General features: G+C 37.3%; 1 protein-coding gene and 1 pseudogene across 2 annotated transcripts in view; both read left to right on the forward strand.

Moving 5' to 3' along the window:
* CCDC73 (coiled-coil domain containing 73) overlaps positions 1-16,042 on the forward strand; it is a 106,003-nt gene that overhangs the window by 83,281 nt on the left and 6,680 nt on the right. The window contains exons 14-15 of the mRNA XM_027561965.1: positions 11,602-11,779; positions 12,847-14,349. Of these exons, the coding sequence (XP_027417766.1) occupies positions 11,602-11,779; positions 12,847-14,349 (1,681 nt within the window). The remainder of the gene's footprint in view (positions 1-11,601; positions 11,780-12,846; positions 14,350-16,042) is intronic.
* On the forward strand, positions 7,772-8,447 carry LOC113905437 (annotated as a pseudogene). Its single transcript, XR_003514672.1, has one exon. The product of XR_003514672.1 is annotated as a splicing factor 3B subunit 6 pseudogene (transcript).

Genomic DNA, 16,042 nt, shown 5'->3' on the forward strand with positions numbered 1-16,042 from the left:
TGTACAAAAAAGATCTTCATGACCCAGATAATCACAATGGTGTGATCACCACCTAGAGCCGGACATCCTGGAATGTGAAGTCAAGTGGGCCTCAGGAAGCATCACTATGAACAAAGCTAGTGGAGGTGATGGAATCATTTGAGCTGTTTCAAATCCTAAAAGATGCTGCTGTGAAAGTGCCAACAAATTTGGAAAACTCAATATGCCAGCAAATTTGGAAAACTCAGCAGTGGCCACAGGACTGGAAAAGGTCAGTTTTCATTCCAATCCCAAAGAAAGGCAATACCAAAGAATGCTCAAACTACCGCACAATTGTACTCATCTCACACGCTAGTAAAGTAATGCTCAAAATTCTCCAAACCAGGCTTCAATAATACGTGAACTGTGAACTTCCAGATGTTCAAGCTGGTTTTAGAAAAGGCAGAGGAACCAGAGATCAAATTGCTAACATCCGTTGAATCATCGAAAAAGCAAGAGAGTTCCAGAAAAACATCTATTTCTGCTTTATTGACTATGCCAAAGCCTTTGACTGTGTGGATCATAATAAACTGTGCAAAATTCTGAAAGAGATTCCAGACCACCTGACCTGCCTCTTGAGAAATCTGTATGCAGGTCAGGAAGCAACAGTTAGAACTGGACATGGAACAACAGACTGGTTCCAAATAGGAAAAGGAGTACATCAAGGCTGTATATTGTCACCCTCCTTATTTAACTTATATGCAGAGTACATCATGAGAAATGCTGGGCTGGAGGAAGCCCAGAAGAAACACTGGAATCAAGATTGCTTGGAGAAATATCAATAACCTCAGATATGCAGATGACACCACCCTTATGGAAGAAAGCAAAGAACTAAAGAGCCTCTTGAAAGTGAAAAAGTTAGCTTAAAACTCAGCATTCAGAAAACTAAGATCATGGCATCCAGTCCCATCACTTCATGGCAAATAGATGTGGAAACAGTGTCAGACTTTATTTTTGGGGGCTCTAAAATCACTGCAGATGGTGACTGCAGCCATGAAATTAAAAGACACTTACTCCTCGGCAGAAAAGTTAAGACCAACCTAGATAGCATATCAAAAAGCAGAAACATTACTTTGCCAACCAAGGTCCATCTAGTCAAGGCTATGGTTTTTCCAGTAGTCATGTATGGATATGAGAGTTGGACTATAAGGAAAGCTGAATGCCGAAGAATTGATGCTTTTGAACTGTGGTGTTGGAGAAAACTCTTCAGAGTCCCTTGGACTGCAAGGAGATCCAACCAGTTCATCCTAAAGGAGATCAGTCCTGAGTGTTCATTGGAGTGTTCAGTCCTTCCAAGGACTGATGCTGAAGCTAAAACTCCAGTACTTTGGCCACCTGATGCGAAGAGCTGACTAATTTGAAAAGACCCTGATGCTGGGAAAGATTGAGGGCAGGAGGAGAAGGGGACGACAGAGGATGAGATGGTTGGATGGTATTACAGACTCAATGGACATGAGTTTGAGTAAACTCCGGTAGTTGGTGATGGACAGGGTGGCCTAGCGTGCTTCAGTCCATGGCGTCTCAAAGAGTCAGACGTGACTGAGCAACTGAACTGAACTGAATACTAGCCACATAAATTGAATTGGAATGTGTTCCTTCCTCCTTAAAGAGTATTGTGTTGAACTGCTGTTGTTTACTAAATATTAGATACAATTCATTGGTGAAACTATTGAGGCTTTTTCTTTGTGGGAATATTTTTAGAAACAAATTTAACTTTTAAATTATCAGATTATTCAGATTTTCAATTTCTTAATATGCCAGTGTGCAGAAAACAGTTGACATAGCAGGTTTGCAAAAGGCCTCTGGAAGACCTGCTTGTCAGTTTGGCTGTTGACTGATAACTGGAAATTGGATTTGGGGAGGGTTCCCACCATTTCCTAACAGACAGGAGTGATTCACTGTGCTTAAACTATTAAGTAGTTTACTTTGAACGTCTGCTTTCTTTCTGAAAGTCAGTAGTTTTCGTACATGCAAGGCAGGGAGTGACCAGCGGCCAATTAAGCTTTGAGCACCAAGTCTCTAATGAGCTTCCTAGTAGACAAAAGTTCACATTTGTGGTCACAATTATTGCTGCAGGAATTAAGCATGTCCTCTGTGACTTCACTAGGAGAAGACTCTTTTTATTTTTTGGAAATTGGATAAATTTATTCAGTTCAATTCAGTTGCTCAGTCATGTCCGACTCTTTGTGACCCCATGGACTGCAGCACTCCAGGCTTCCCTGTCTATTGCCAACTCCCAGAGCTTGCTTAAACTCATATCCATTAAGTCAGTGATGCCATCCAACCATCTCATCTTCTGTCATCATTATGTAACGTTTTATGTGGGGAAGAACTTATAGAACTTAGTTCCAAAATTCATGTGAGAGTGAAGGGAGAGAGTAAATGACACAAACAGGAGATACAAATCAGCTGATTTCAAATTCAGATTATACCTACATGCCATAAGAGAGGACTCTTGAAAGAAGTTTGTACCTTGTTTCTTCCAGACTTCATCTCTTGTGCCTTTTCCCTTTGCTGATTTTGCTTTACATTCTTTACTGTTATAAATCTTAGGAGTACAACTGTATATTGAGTTCTTTGAGTCCTTATATCAAATCACCAAACCTGGGGGTGAACTTGGAGACCTCCAGCACTGTCAATTTTGCTGATTTTTCTCCTTCAAGGAACTTGTCATTTTCATCTGAGTTATCAATTTATTGGTTATTGGCCCTTCTTCTTCTCTAATATAAACATTTAAAGCTATTAATTTTCCTCTAAGTACTGCTTTAGCTTCACTCTACAAATTCTGATGTATAGTGTTTTCATTCTTACTCAGTTGAACGTATTTTAAAATTTCTCTTGTGAGCTCTTTGACCCATGAATATGAGTTGGATCTATAACCTTGCTGTTTAATTTCCAAATATTTAAGAATTTTCCAAGTATCTTTCTGTTAATGATTTCAAATTTAAGTAAGACTTTTTTTTTTGTTCCCAATACCAAGACTTGTTTTTGGCCAAGTATATTGTCTGTCTTGGCAAATACTTCATATATTCTTGAAAAGAATGTATATTCTGTTGTTGGTTGGTGGAATGTTTTATAAATGTCAGGTCAGTTTGGTTGATAATATTGTTCAAATCTTCTTTATCCTTACTGATTTTTTGTGTACTTGTTCTGTCAGTCAATGAGAAATCATTAATTATAATTGTGAATTTATATTTCTCTTTTCAGTTCTGTCAGTTTTTGTTCACGTGTGTTTAAGCCCTGTTATTAGATGTATACACAGTTATAATTATTATTACTTTCTGATTAATTAACCTTTTTATCATTTAACATGTCCATCCTTATCCTAGTAATATTATTTTGTCTGGTATTAGTAAGCTACTGCATCTTTTATGATTAGTGTTTGCATTATGTATTTTTTTTCACCTTACTTGTGTGTAAGGTGGAGAAGGCAATGGCACCCCACTCCAGTACTCTTGCCTGGAAAATCCCATGGATGGAGGGCCTGGTGGGCTGCAGTCCATGGGGTCGCTAAGAGTTGGACACGACTGAGCGACTTCATTTTCTCTTTTCACTTTCATGCATTGGAGAAGGAAATGGCAACCCACTCCAGTGTTCTTGCCTGGAGAATCCCAGGGATGGGGGAGCCTGGTGGGCTGCCATCTATGGGGTCACACAGAGTCGGACACGACTGAAGTGACTTAGCATAGCGTAGCATGCATGTAAGGAGTAGATCTCACATGGCAAGAGAATTTTAGCTGAGTTGTTAAAAATAACTAAGAATTTCCAGATAAAGATTTAAAATAGATGAAATAGCATGAGCAAAGAATCAGAAATGTGAAATATCATAATTCAGTATGTAAACTAGATGTCTGTTTAGCGAGGCTGCTGTAGAGGTTGCTAGCAGTGCAGTAAGTACCAGGAGAAGAGTTGAGAAGAGACTGAAGACAGACTATAAATGGCTGTATAGACTGTTCGTGGAACTTTGTTCTTGACCATGTCATTTGGGGGATTTTAAACAAGGGAGTAAAGTGATTAGATTACTTTTTTAAAAATATCATTTTGGTGATGATATGATTAGACAGTGAGACAAAGCTAAGACACAGGTCCCGGCTTGGAGAATACTGAAGTGGTTCAGGCAGGAGATATTTATTGCTGTTTTAATATTCATAAATGTACTATAGCTTGTAATATTACTTGTAAGTGGCAAGTAATTCCTACTTCTGATTGATTATAAAATGAATATAGACTTCCTTCATAAGAAGTTGATCAGCATTATTTTATTTAATCGGACTATAAATCATGTTTTTAAGAAATGTAGATAGTACAGACACTTTAAAATAAGAAAGTGCGGGTGAAGGCGCCAAGATGGCGGAGGAGTAGGATGGGGAAAACACTTTCTCCCCCACAAATTCATCAAAAGAGCATTTAAACGTTGAGTAAATTCCACAAAACAACTTCTGAATGCCGGCAGAGGACATCAGGTACCCAGAAAAGCAACCCAACTCCTCGAAAGGAGGTAGGAAAAAATATTAAAGACAATAAAAGAGACAAAAGAGGGAGGGACAGTTCCGTCCCGGGAAGGGAGTCTTAAAAAGAGAGAAGTTTCCAAACACCAGGAAACCTTCTCACTGCCGAATCCGTGCCGAGCTTTGGAAGCACAGAGGACAACATAACAGGGAGAAAAAATAAATAAACAATTAAAACTCGCAGATTTCGAGCCCTACGGTAACTCCTCCAGCGGAGAAGCAGCGCAGACGCCTGCATCCACCATTAGCAAGCGGGGGCTGGGCAGGGAGGTGCGGCGCGGGCTGCATCGCTGAGAGTAAGAATCTGGCCTGAATACCCTGAGCACTATCTGAGCGAAATAATTTGGGCTAGCAAACCAGACTGTGGGATATCTACCATGCGAAAAGCCAGCCCTAACCTAAGACACCGCCAGCCCGTGCACGGAACAAAGGACTAAACAGAGGTAGCCGGCTGCAAACCTTCCCCCTCCGGTGACAGGCAGCCAGAGCCGGAAGGGGGCAATCGCAGCCCCAGAGAGACATTATCTATAAAACTGGCTTCTTTGCTAACTAAAACTTATTGGGGGTCTGGACGGTCAACATCTGCCTGAGAAGGTGCGCCGGTTTTACACCCAGATAACCAAGTGGCGGGGAGGAGATAAGTCGCAGCATTGGCGCTCGCCAAACACCTCATCACCTGAGCTGCTCGGACCTGGGAAGAGCACAAAACGCAGCCCCAACTGAGTCTGCGCCTCTGAGGACTACCTGAGTGCCTGAACCTGAGCGGCTTGGACCTGGGAGGTGCATGCAACCCAGGGCCAGCCTCGGATTGTTCCCGGCGGAACAACCTAGAGCCTGAGCAGTGTGGGCAGGGAGGCTACACGCGCCGTGAGCGGGGGCAGACCCAGTGTGGCTGAGGCACTGCGAGCGCACGCCAGTGTCATTTGTTTGCAGCATCCCTCCCTCCCTCCCCATAGCGCGACTGAACAAAGAGAAGAAATACAGCTCCACCCACCAGAACACCGACACAAGCTTCCCTAACCAGGAAACCTTGATAAGCCACCTCTACATACCCACACACAGCGAGGAAACGCCACAATAAAGAGAACTCCACAAACTGCCAGAATACAGAAAGGACTCCCAAACTCAGCAATTTAAACAAGATGAAGAGACAGAGGAATACCCAGCAGATAAAGGAACAGGATAAATGCCCACCAAACCAAACAAAAGAGGAAGAGATAGGGAATCTACCTGATAAAGAATTCCAAATAATGATAGTGAAATTGATCCAAAATCTTGAAATTAAAATGGAATCACAGATAAATAGCCTGGAGACAAGGATTGAGAAGATGCAAGAAAGGTTTAACAAGGACCTAGAAGAAATAAAAAAGAGTCAATATATAATGAATAATGCAATAAATGAAATTAAAAACACTCTGGAGCCAACAAATAGTAGAATAACAGAGGCAGAAGATAGGATTAGTGAATTAGAAGATAGAATGGTAGAAATAAATGAATCAGAGAGGATAAAAGAAAAACGAATTAAAAGAAATGAGGACAATCTCAGAGACCTCCAGGACAATATTAAACGCTACAACATTCGAATCATAGGGGTTCCAGAAGAAGAAGACAAAAAGAAAGACCATGAGAAAATACTTGAGGAGATAATAGTTGAAAACTTCCCTAAAATGGGGAAGGAAATAATCACCCAAGTCCAAGAAACCCAGAGAGTCCCAAACAGGATAAACCCAAGGAGAAACACCCCAAGACACATATTAATCAAATTAACTAAGATCAAACACAAAGAACAAATATTAAAAGCAGCAAGGGAAAAACAACAAATAACACACAAGGGAATTCCCATAAGGATAACAGCTGATCTTTCAATAGAAACTCTTCAAGCCAGGAGGGAATGGCAAGACATACTTAAAATGATGAAAGAAAATAACCTACAGCCCAGATTATTGTACCCAGCAAGGATCTCATTCAAGTATGAAGGAGAAATCAAAAGCTTTTCAGACAAGCAAAAGCTGAGAGAATTCTGCACCACCAAACCAGCTCTCCAACAAATACTAAAGGATATTCTCTAGACAGGAAACACAAAAATGGTGTATAAACTCAAACCCAAAACAATAAAGTAAATGGCAACGGGATTATACTTATTAGTAATTACCTTAAACGTAAATGGGTTGAATGCCCCAACCAAAAGACAAAGACTGGCTGAATGGATACAAAAACAAGACCCCTACATATGTTGTCTACAAGAGACCCACCTCAAAACAGGGGACACATACAGACTGAAAGTGTAGGGCTGGAAAAAGATTTTCCATGCAAATTGGGACCAAAAGAAAGCAGGAGTCACAATACTCGTATCAGATAAATTAGACTTTAAAACAAAGGCTGTGAAAAGAGACAAAGAAGGTCACTACATAATGATCAAAGGATCAATCCAAGAAGAAGATATAACAATTATAAATATATATCCACCCAACATGGGAGCACCGCAGTATGTAAGACAAATCCTAACAAGTATGAAAGGAGAAATTAACAATAACACAATAATAGTGGGAGACTTTAATACCCCACTCACACTTATGGATAGATCAACTAAACAGAAAATTAACAAGGAAAAAAAAAAAAAACAAAACATGTATCTATAAAGCTCACTAAAGCAAAGCAGAGTAAAATGAGGTATGGCAATAAAAGGTGTTAAATTTATCAAAAAAAAAATACTAATAAAGTGCTGAAAAATTAAAGCTGTCAATTCTGTAATAGATATTCATTGAAAGTATCTTTTGAAATGGGGGTGAAAACACCTTCAGAGAAATGAAAGCTAAGGAAGCATGCACGAGCTATAAAAAATGATAAAGTCCTTTATGAATGATGATAATATCAAAACAAAACTGGGAAATACAGGAAGGAGTAAAGAGCACTACGAACAGTCAATACTTGGATAAACATTAGAAACTATTCTCTTTTCTTAATTTCTTCATGGTAAACTATCAACATTATATTGTGAAATTTTTCAGAAAAAAAAAAAGAATATGGTATGACATAGTTCTGTCTTAGATATTATGCTAGTGGGATGAATACTGAAAATAACTAAAGTACCTCATGGTACATATTTTCAAAAAAAAAAAAAAGAAGAAGACCGTGGTGAGAATTTTTCTCTCTCTCTCTGACAGGGGGAGAGGTGAAAAAAATAAAAATAAAAATAAAATAAAATCTAAAAAAATAAAAAAATTAAAAAAATAAAATAAGAAAGTGCGTCGAGTTAGAACAGCTTCCGGCGGGGTCTGGATGTTGATGTCCTGTATCTGATGCCTTGTTGCGCTCGAAAGTAAGCGAGCTCCAGAGGAGTGCGGAGAAATTCAAGTCTTTGCTGCTGTAACTTCATCAGCCCGCCAAGATGGCGATGCAAGCGGCCAAGAGGGCGAACATTCGACTTCCACCAGAAGTAAATCAGATTTTGTATATAAGAAATTTGCCTTACAAAATCACAGCTGAAGAAATGTATGATATATTTGGGAAATATGGACCTATTCGTCAAATCAGAGTGGGGAACACACCTGAAACTAGAGGAACAGCTTATGTGATCTATGAGGACATCTTTGATGCCAAGAATGCATGTGATCACCTGTCAGGATTCAATGTTTGTAACAGATACCTTGTGGTTTTGTACTATAATGCCAACAGGGCATTTCAGAAGATGGACACAAAGAAGAAGGAAGAACAGTTGAAGCTCCTTAAGGAGAAATATGGCATCAACACAGATCCACCAAAGTAAACGTTTTCTGCATTTTCACTTTGGACTAAAACCACTATTTTTTTTTTTTTTAATGCTGAATATTGTGATTTCTTATTTGAGATTGAAAAAGACCCACTTGAAACTGATATATGTTAGAATATATTATGTTAATAAACTTGTAGCTTTTGGTAAAACAACAAAAAAAAATAAAATAAGAAAGTGAAGATCATGCATAACCCCAGCCACCCAGAAATTATTAAAATTATGGTATATGACTTCCAGAGTTTTCCTGTACATCAGTTTGTATAGAAACAAATAGACATACATATATATGTACTTCTTAAAAACTAAAATAAAATCATACTTTCTCTGATGTTCTGTAGACCATTTTTATTTAGAAATTTATTTTATTGTGGTAAAATATATAACATAAAATTTGCCATTTTAAAGTGTTAAGTTTAAAATTACAATTATAACTCAATGGCATTAATTACAGCTACAATGTTGTATAGTCATCACCACTATCTATTTCCAAAATTTCATCATCCCAGACAGAAACTGTGTAACCATTAATCAATAACTTCTGATTTCCCCCTCTCCTCGGGTCCTGGTAGCCTCTCATCTACTTCCTGACACTGAATTTGTCTATATATTTTATATAAGTGGTATTATACAATATTTGTCCTGTTTGGTTTCTTTTATTTAGATGATGCTTTCAGAGTTCATGCATGTTGTAGCACTTCATTCCTTTTTATGGTGGAATTCCATTGTTTGAATATACCACATTTTGTGTGTTCATTCTTCTGTTGATGGACACTTGGGCTTTTACCTTTTGGCTGTTGTGCTGTTTTGAACATTGACATGCAACTAGCTGTTTGAATCTCTAGTTTTAATTTTTGGAAGGTACATACCAAGGAGTGACACCAAGTGATTTCCACTTCCTGGTATTCATGTTCTATTGTAATACCCTCCATAGAGTTGGAGTTGGATCTAGTAACTTGCTTCTAGTTAATAGACTACAGCAGAAGTGATGCAATGTTACTTCTGAGATTAGGTTATAAGAAGACTGTGGTTTCTGTCTTGGGTGAACACCCTGTCTCTCAGTCTGTCTCTCTCTCTCAGTCTCTCTCTCTCTGAGACATATAAAAAAGTCCCAGCTATCCTACCAGAGAGCCCATATAGTGGAGACGCCCTAGAGGATAAAAGGCCACATAAAAGAGAACTGGGCACTCCAGCCAACAGCCAACACAACTGTTACCCATGTAAGTGAGCCTTCTAGAGGCAGAAGTTCCAGCCCCAAGTTTCAGATGATAGCTTGACTAGACACTCATGAGAGACCGGGGTCAGAACCATCAAGCCAAGCCATTCCTCATCCATCTAAAAGATGAGATAGTAAATGTTTGCTATTTTAAACCACTGTTAACTCTTAATATGGCTGACCCTGGAACAACTCAGGGGTTAGGGGCACCAACCCTCAGAACAGTAAAAAATCTGTATATAACTTATAATCAGTCTTTCATAAAAATGGTTCCTCCATATTGATGGTTCAGCATCCACAGATTCAACCAACTGCAGATGTATAGTACTAGAGTATTTACTGTTGAAGGAAATCTGTGTATAATTGGACCAGTGCTATTCCAACACATGATGTTGACATGTCAACTCTGTAAGTATCCTTCTGGGATTTCACAGTAGGTATTGAAACAGGATTTGAACCTATATTTATCCAACTCCAAAGCTCCTGGCAACTATCATACTATTTTTCTCAATCTCCTTTGCAAACTTCTCTTTTGCAAGTTTCTCTTTCCCTGCCTCTCCTTTGGGGATTTTCATTAGCATTTTATTCTTTCTTCTCAGAGTATACTCTCAAATCAGTCTCATCAACCAGTATGTCTGCAGTTGCCGTCTATCTGCCAGCGATCTTCAAACCTGTTTTTCCAAGTCAATTTTTCTCTTAAAAGCTCCCAATCAGTACATCTAAATGTTCACTAGACATCTCCACCTTTTTGTCTTAACTCTTCAGACTCAAGAGATTCAAAATGAACTCATGATATTTTTCTCTAAACCTCCTATTCCTGTTTTCTAGCTCAGTAAATAACACTCACCAGTCTCTTAGGTACCCACTCTGACCTCTGCAAGTCAGTCTTGACTTTCCTCTCAGTTTTTATATCCAGTCACTCAACAGTTGATAGTAGCTCAGTACATAATTCATGCATCTCTTCAGGCTTTTCAACTTTACTGATATCACCTGGACTGCTGTGGCATTCTTGTGATGCATCTCTCTGCCTCATGTATTGTTTCCCCTTAATTCAGTGTTTGTCAGATACCAAATGCAACTTATTAGTGATTCATGGAAATCAGCCTAGTAGTTTATGACTGGCATTGTTTTAAAAAGGAAATAAACTAATGTAGTATAGAAAACATTAGAATGTATCTCATTGAGTGGGTATGCTCATTGTGTTATGAGACATACTTATTTCTTATTGCAGTTTTTAATTAGTGAAGTTTGGAAAACAATCCATTCTTTATACTGTAGCCAGAATGGTCTTTCCAATCAGCTCATATTAATAACCTTATCTAAAATCCTTCAGTGACTTCTCATTGACTTCCTGGTAGAGTCTGGGGGCCTTTAATGATCTAGGCCTAGCTCAAGACTCATTTCTCCCCATTCTTCTCACAGCATCTAAGCTCATGCTGAAGTAAATCACAGGTAGTTCCATGAAGTAGAACTACATGAAATGACTATAGTTCTGCTTTTTTTTAACATCTGTAAATGCCATTTCTTCTCCCTGGAGTGCTTCCTTATCCCCATCTATATTAAAATTGTCTGTTATTTCTTTTCCTATCTTTCCCAGTTGACCATAAATTTTTTGAGGATAGTGACTATATTTTGTTCATCATTGTATCCCAAAGCCTAGTGCAGTGCTTCCATGTAATAATGTTCAATATTTTGGGGGAATAAAAAGATGTTGAATTGCATCACTATTTTAAAGATGCATAGAAACACCAAGCACTCAAAACAATTTGCCTGCCATGACTACTTTGCTTTTAATAAAGGAGTGATTCTTAATATGTGGTATTTGTAATAATGTGGAATGCATGTTTGAAAACATCTAAGGCTCTCCCATTTTATTTAAATATGATAGACTTTAAATGAACTTAGAGTGATCTTGTTATAAAGAGGAATATATTAAATGTAGTAAAAAAGTCATTTGGCTTTCAAATACAAATTGCTGGATGATTAACTGAAATATAGATTCCACTTTCATTAACAAAATTTGTTCAGATATTTTATGCTTTTTAACAATATGTTTTTACATTAAAGGAATCTTTTCCATTTTACACTAGAATCTTCCAGAAGTAAACACTGAAATGTCAGTGGAAAAATCAGGAAACACCATCATACAGAAATATAATTCCAGGCAAGAAATAAGGGAAGAAAATACCAAGAGTTGTTGTTTAGACACTGAATACAAAGAAAAAGGGGAAACAAAAGAAGGCCCATTTTTAGAGGAAATCATTATAGGTAATAAAGGTAACCCAGTTATATTGATGTTTTCTAATTTTTATATTGGTCTTTCAGGGGGATATCAATTTCAGTCTTCGCTTTGAGGACCTAGTAGTATAATTGGAGAAATACTTTTCCATTTGTATGTCTTAACAAAAGGACTTGTATGTCTTTTGAGCTGTTCTTTAATAGTCAGTATTCAGGGGAAAAAACACATTTTTGCTTTCCTTTCTCATCACTTACTCGTTGGCTTTTTGCATTCTGGTTTCTGCTTTCGTTTCTTTGCTGAGACTGTTCTCTGAGCTACTAGTAACCTTTTGATGACCAAATTCTAGAGCACTTTTCTTAGTTCAGATTACCTTTCTGTAACCATTGAAATAATTGACTAATTCATTCATATTGAAAAAGAGTTGTTTAAAGAAGGTAATCTGAAGGTGTTCAAACCTAGGCTGAACAACCACTTGGTGGGGATGTTGTAGAGAGAATGATTGGATTAAAAAGACCCTTCATGGCCTACAGATTATTGTAACTATACTGAAATTTTGAAATCTGTGGTTAAAACCCAGATGAATAAAATTAATATCTTAAATAGATATTCTGTACATTTTGCCCAAAAGTATTCCAGATTTTAAAAATATTTACAAGGTAGTGAGCAAAAAAGTGAAGAAAAGAAACCAGCTGGCAACTTCTGGATCTAGGTAATAAGAGAAATTACAATATGACTATTAGTGTAAATTAATTTTTATCTAATCAGCTGTGTGTTTGTATGGAATTGTACTGTATATGCAAAAGGAAGTAACAGACTAGAGAAATAACCAGTTTGTAATGCCCTCAACTTACTTTTTTAAACCAAAACTACTTTCTCTGTTATGAAATACAAATTTAATATAAGTAGAACCAAATATTTTACCATGCTTATTAAAGGGAACTCACTATTTATGTAAAACTGATGTCATTATGTTTGTATAATAGCTTGCCAGTGAAATATTTAAAATTAAATATATTTTTTAAAAACAGTTAATATGTGTTATAAAAGCAGGCTTTAGTATATAACCCAAAATTTTACTGTGTTCTCTTTATAACAGACTTACAGCTTTTTGAAAAAAGCTCCAAGAATAAAATTGATATTGTTGTGCCACAGGATGAAAACCAAAGTGAAATATCCCTAGGCAAAACCCTCGGCAGAGAAAAAGAATTAATTAGTGAAGGACAAACCTTGGATATTACCAACTTTACAAAAGTGGTTACTACAGAAATAAAAAACAAGGTGGACTTGGAGAAAGATAATGAGTGTACAGAACTTAAATCACCAAGTATTCCCTTTGTAGTGGCAGATTCATCAACGGAAACAGAAAAGATCCATCTAGAAAGAACTGAAGGATTAGATCTTCACCATGCAAATACACATCTGGGGGTTGAAAATAACAGCACATCATTTAACAGTATTTTAAATGAGATGGCTTGCCATACAAATCATAAAAAAGATGTTTCTGAAGATGAGCCATTCAAACAACAGTTGAGATTGTTTCCAGGGACTCAAGAAAATACCACAGAGAAGGTAATTACAAATAGCCACCAAATCAAAACAGATCTGGATTCTTCTGTAGATATAAAAAGGAATCTTGTCCAGCCTCAGAAATATAGTTTACAGGATTCAAATAATGTTATGTTAGATGATAAACAATGTAAAATAAGACAGACACAACTGTTAAATAAAAAAAGTGAATGTAGCCTATTGCCATTTAAAGAAACTTCAGATGTTCAGCAAGTTGGTGAAGGTCCTTCAGAGCAACCTCAACTAGCTATTCCTTGTGATACAGCAATCAACCACCCCATTTCTTCTGCTGTTTTCAGTGACAATTTGAATGTACTTTTAAAGAATTCAGATAAAATTGTTAATATCATGCCTATGTTGGTGACACCCAACTCAAGCCCTGGGAAAAGAACTATATGGAAAAATCTAAATGATATGCAAAACAGTCAATTTGAGAACTGTTTGGGGTGTCTAGAAAACAATGTGACTCTTTCCCATCTTCAAATTAACAATGAGAATATAGATGCTTCACAAGCCAAAGATATGAAAACTGCTAGTCATGTGAAAACTTCCACAGAAATGCAGTTTTCCAATAAAGAAAGTCAGATTGATGAGAATCAGATAACTGAAGTTAAAAAAAAAGACTACTTCCCTAATGAAAGACAGCATACATTGTTAAATAGTACAGAGAAAACGGAGTCATTAAATGACATTGTTTCAGGAAAAATTTACAGTGAAGGACAGCTGGAAGAATCATGTTCATTTCACATAAAGCCATCTGGAGATTTAGTAAACATAAGTGGAAGGTCAGCCTTTGATCTTTCAACTTCAGATAAAAAAACTGAGAAAACTCTAGTGTATGTGAATTTTTTAGGCCCTAGTTCTTGGTCAAAAGTAAATCAAATTGAAAGTCAAACAGTGAGCACTTCAACATCTAGCATTCCTTTGTTGCTGAACGAGAGACCAGTAAGTCTGTTAGAAAACAAAAAGACTGTTTCGATGACACTTTGTAAAAATGTTAGTATGGATGAGGCCAGGAATGATGTTGGACCAGGTAAGAAAATAATTATTTTAAAAATTGCTTTTCTACTTATTATTCTTGGTAAAAATTTTCCAGATTGTTTAATATGAAAATTTATATTACTATATATATTATTTTGCCTAAATCTAAAGACTCTGTATATGTGTGTGTATATATATATATATATATATAAAAGTAGGAAAGGTTTTACTTAAATGGAAGCAGATTTCTTTTCATTTAAATCTGAACCAGTATTATCAACATAACATGTACAGAGGTCAGTTGCATTTTGGAAATTAAAAAAAAAAAATCCTTTTCATTATCAAAGAACTGAAACTAGCAAAAACAATCACATTTGTGTCATTGATTTTAAATTAGGACCATCTACCTAATCCAAGTCTCTTTTTTTTTTTCTTACTTTCTAGAGCAAATGCAGTAAAGTTGTTGATAAGGCTTCTGCCTGCATTCATGTTTACTCCTTTTCTTTCTATACTAAGAACACACACAAAACAAGCTTCCTTCTCTCGGAACTGTTTTAGTTTCTCTCGCTTTCTTCTAATTTTTCCCTCCTTCCTTAATTTTTCTGTTTTGTCTGTCCCTTCACTAGCACCACAAATCCAGCTCTTTGTTTTTTTTTGTTTGGCAAGTAATAGTGAAGTGAAAGTCACTCAGTTGTGTCCAACTCTTTGCGACCCCATGGACTGCGTAGCCTACCAGGCCGCTCTGTCCATGGCATCTCCAGGCAAGAATACTGCAGTGGGTAGCCATTCCCCTCTCCAGGGGATCTTCCTGACCCAGGATGGAACATGGATGGATCCCTTGCATTGCAGGCAGATTCTTTACCACCTGAGCCACCCAGGGAAGCCAAGTGAAAGTGTTAGTTGCTCATTTGTGTCTGATTCTTTGTGACCCCATAGATGATAGTCCACCAGGCTCCTCTGTTCGTGGAATTCTCCAGGCAAGAACCCTGGAGTGGGAAGCCTTTCCCTTCTCCAGGGGATCTTTTCAACCCAGGGATCAAACCTGGGTCTCCCACATTGCAAGCAGGTTCTTTACCATGAGTCACCAGGAAAGCCCCAAGTAATAGTGAGGTGTAACATTACCTTTCATATCCTTGATATATATTGTTTGAAACAGTTTAAATTGAATCCCTTAATAGTTATAGATCAATATTGATACATTCAAATAGTCAATATTTCAGATTGTAGGGACTGTTCTATTCTTTAGAGTGTAGTAAAGACTACCACATGATATAAAAACATCCTCCAGAATAAAAAAAGAGGGATGGGGAGGTAAATGGATGACATACACATGACTTAATATTGAAGGTACTGAAACTAGGTGAGAAGTACATTAAGGTTCGTTCTCTCTACTTTTATGTACTTTAAAATTTTCATATTAAAGACATTTTAAAATAGAAATGCAGTATATCTCATGTATAGGTATTGTATAAATGTAACAAAGATAATCACTGTTTAAGAAGTATAATAATAATAAAAATGTTTATTTGCTAATAGCAATCTCAACATGTTTAAGTTGTTGGGGCTGTTAGACAGCCTTAGATTTTTAGGGAAATTTGCCTTGACTTCCCTGGTGGCTCAGACAGTAAAGCATCTGCATACAATGCGGGAGACCCGGGTTCAATCCCTGGGTCAGGAAGATCTCCTGGAGAAGGGAATGGCAACCCACTCCAGTATTCTTGCCCCCACCCAAAAAAAGGGGGGCT

This window comes from Bos indicus x Bos taurus, chromosome 15 (genome assembly GCF_003369695.1).
Source record: "Bos indicus x Bos taurus breed Angus x Brahman F1 hybrid chromosome 15, Bos_hybrid_MaternalHap_v2.0, whole genome shotgun sequence".
In the NCBI taxonomy this organism is placed as follows: Eukaryota; Metazoa; Chordata; class Mammalia; order Artiodactyla; family Bovidae; genus Bos; species Bos indicus x Bos taurus.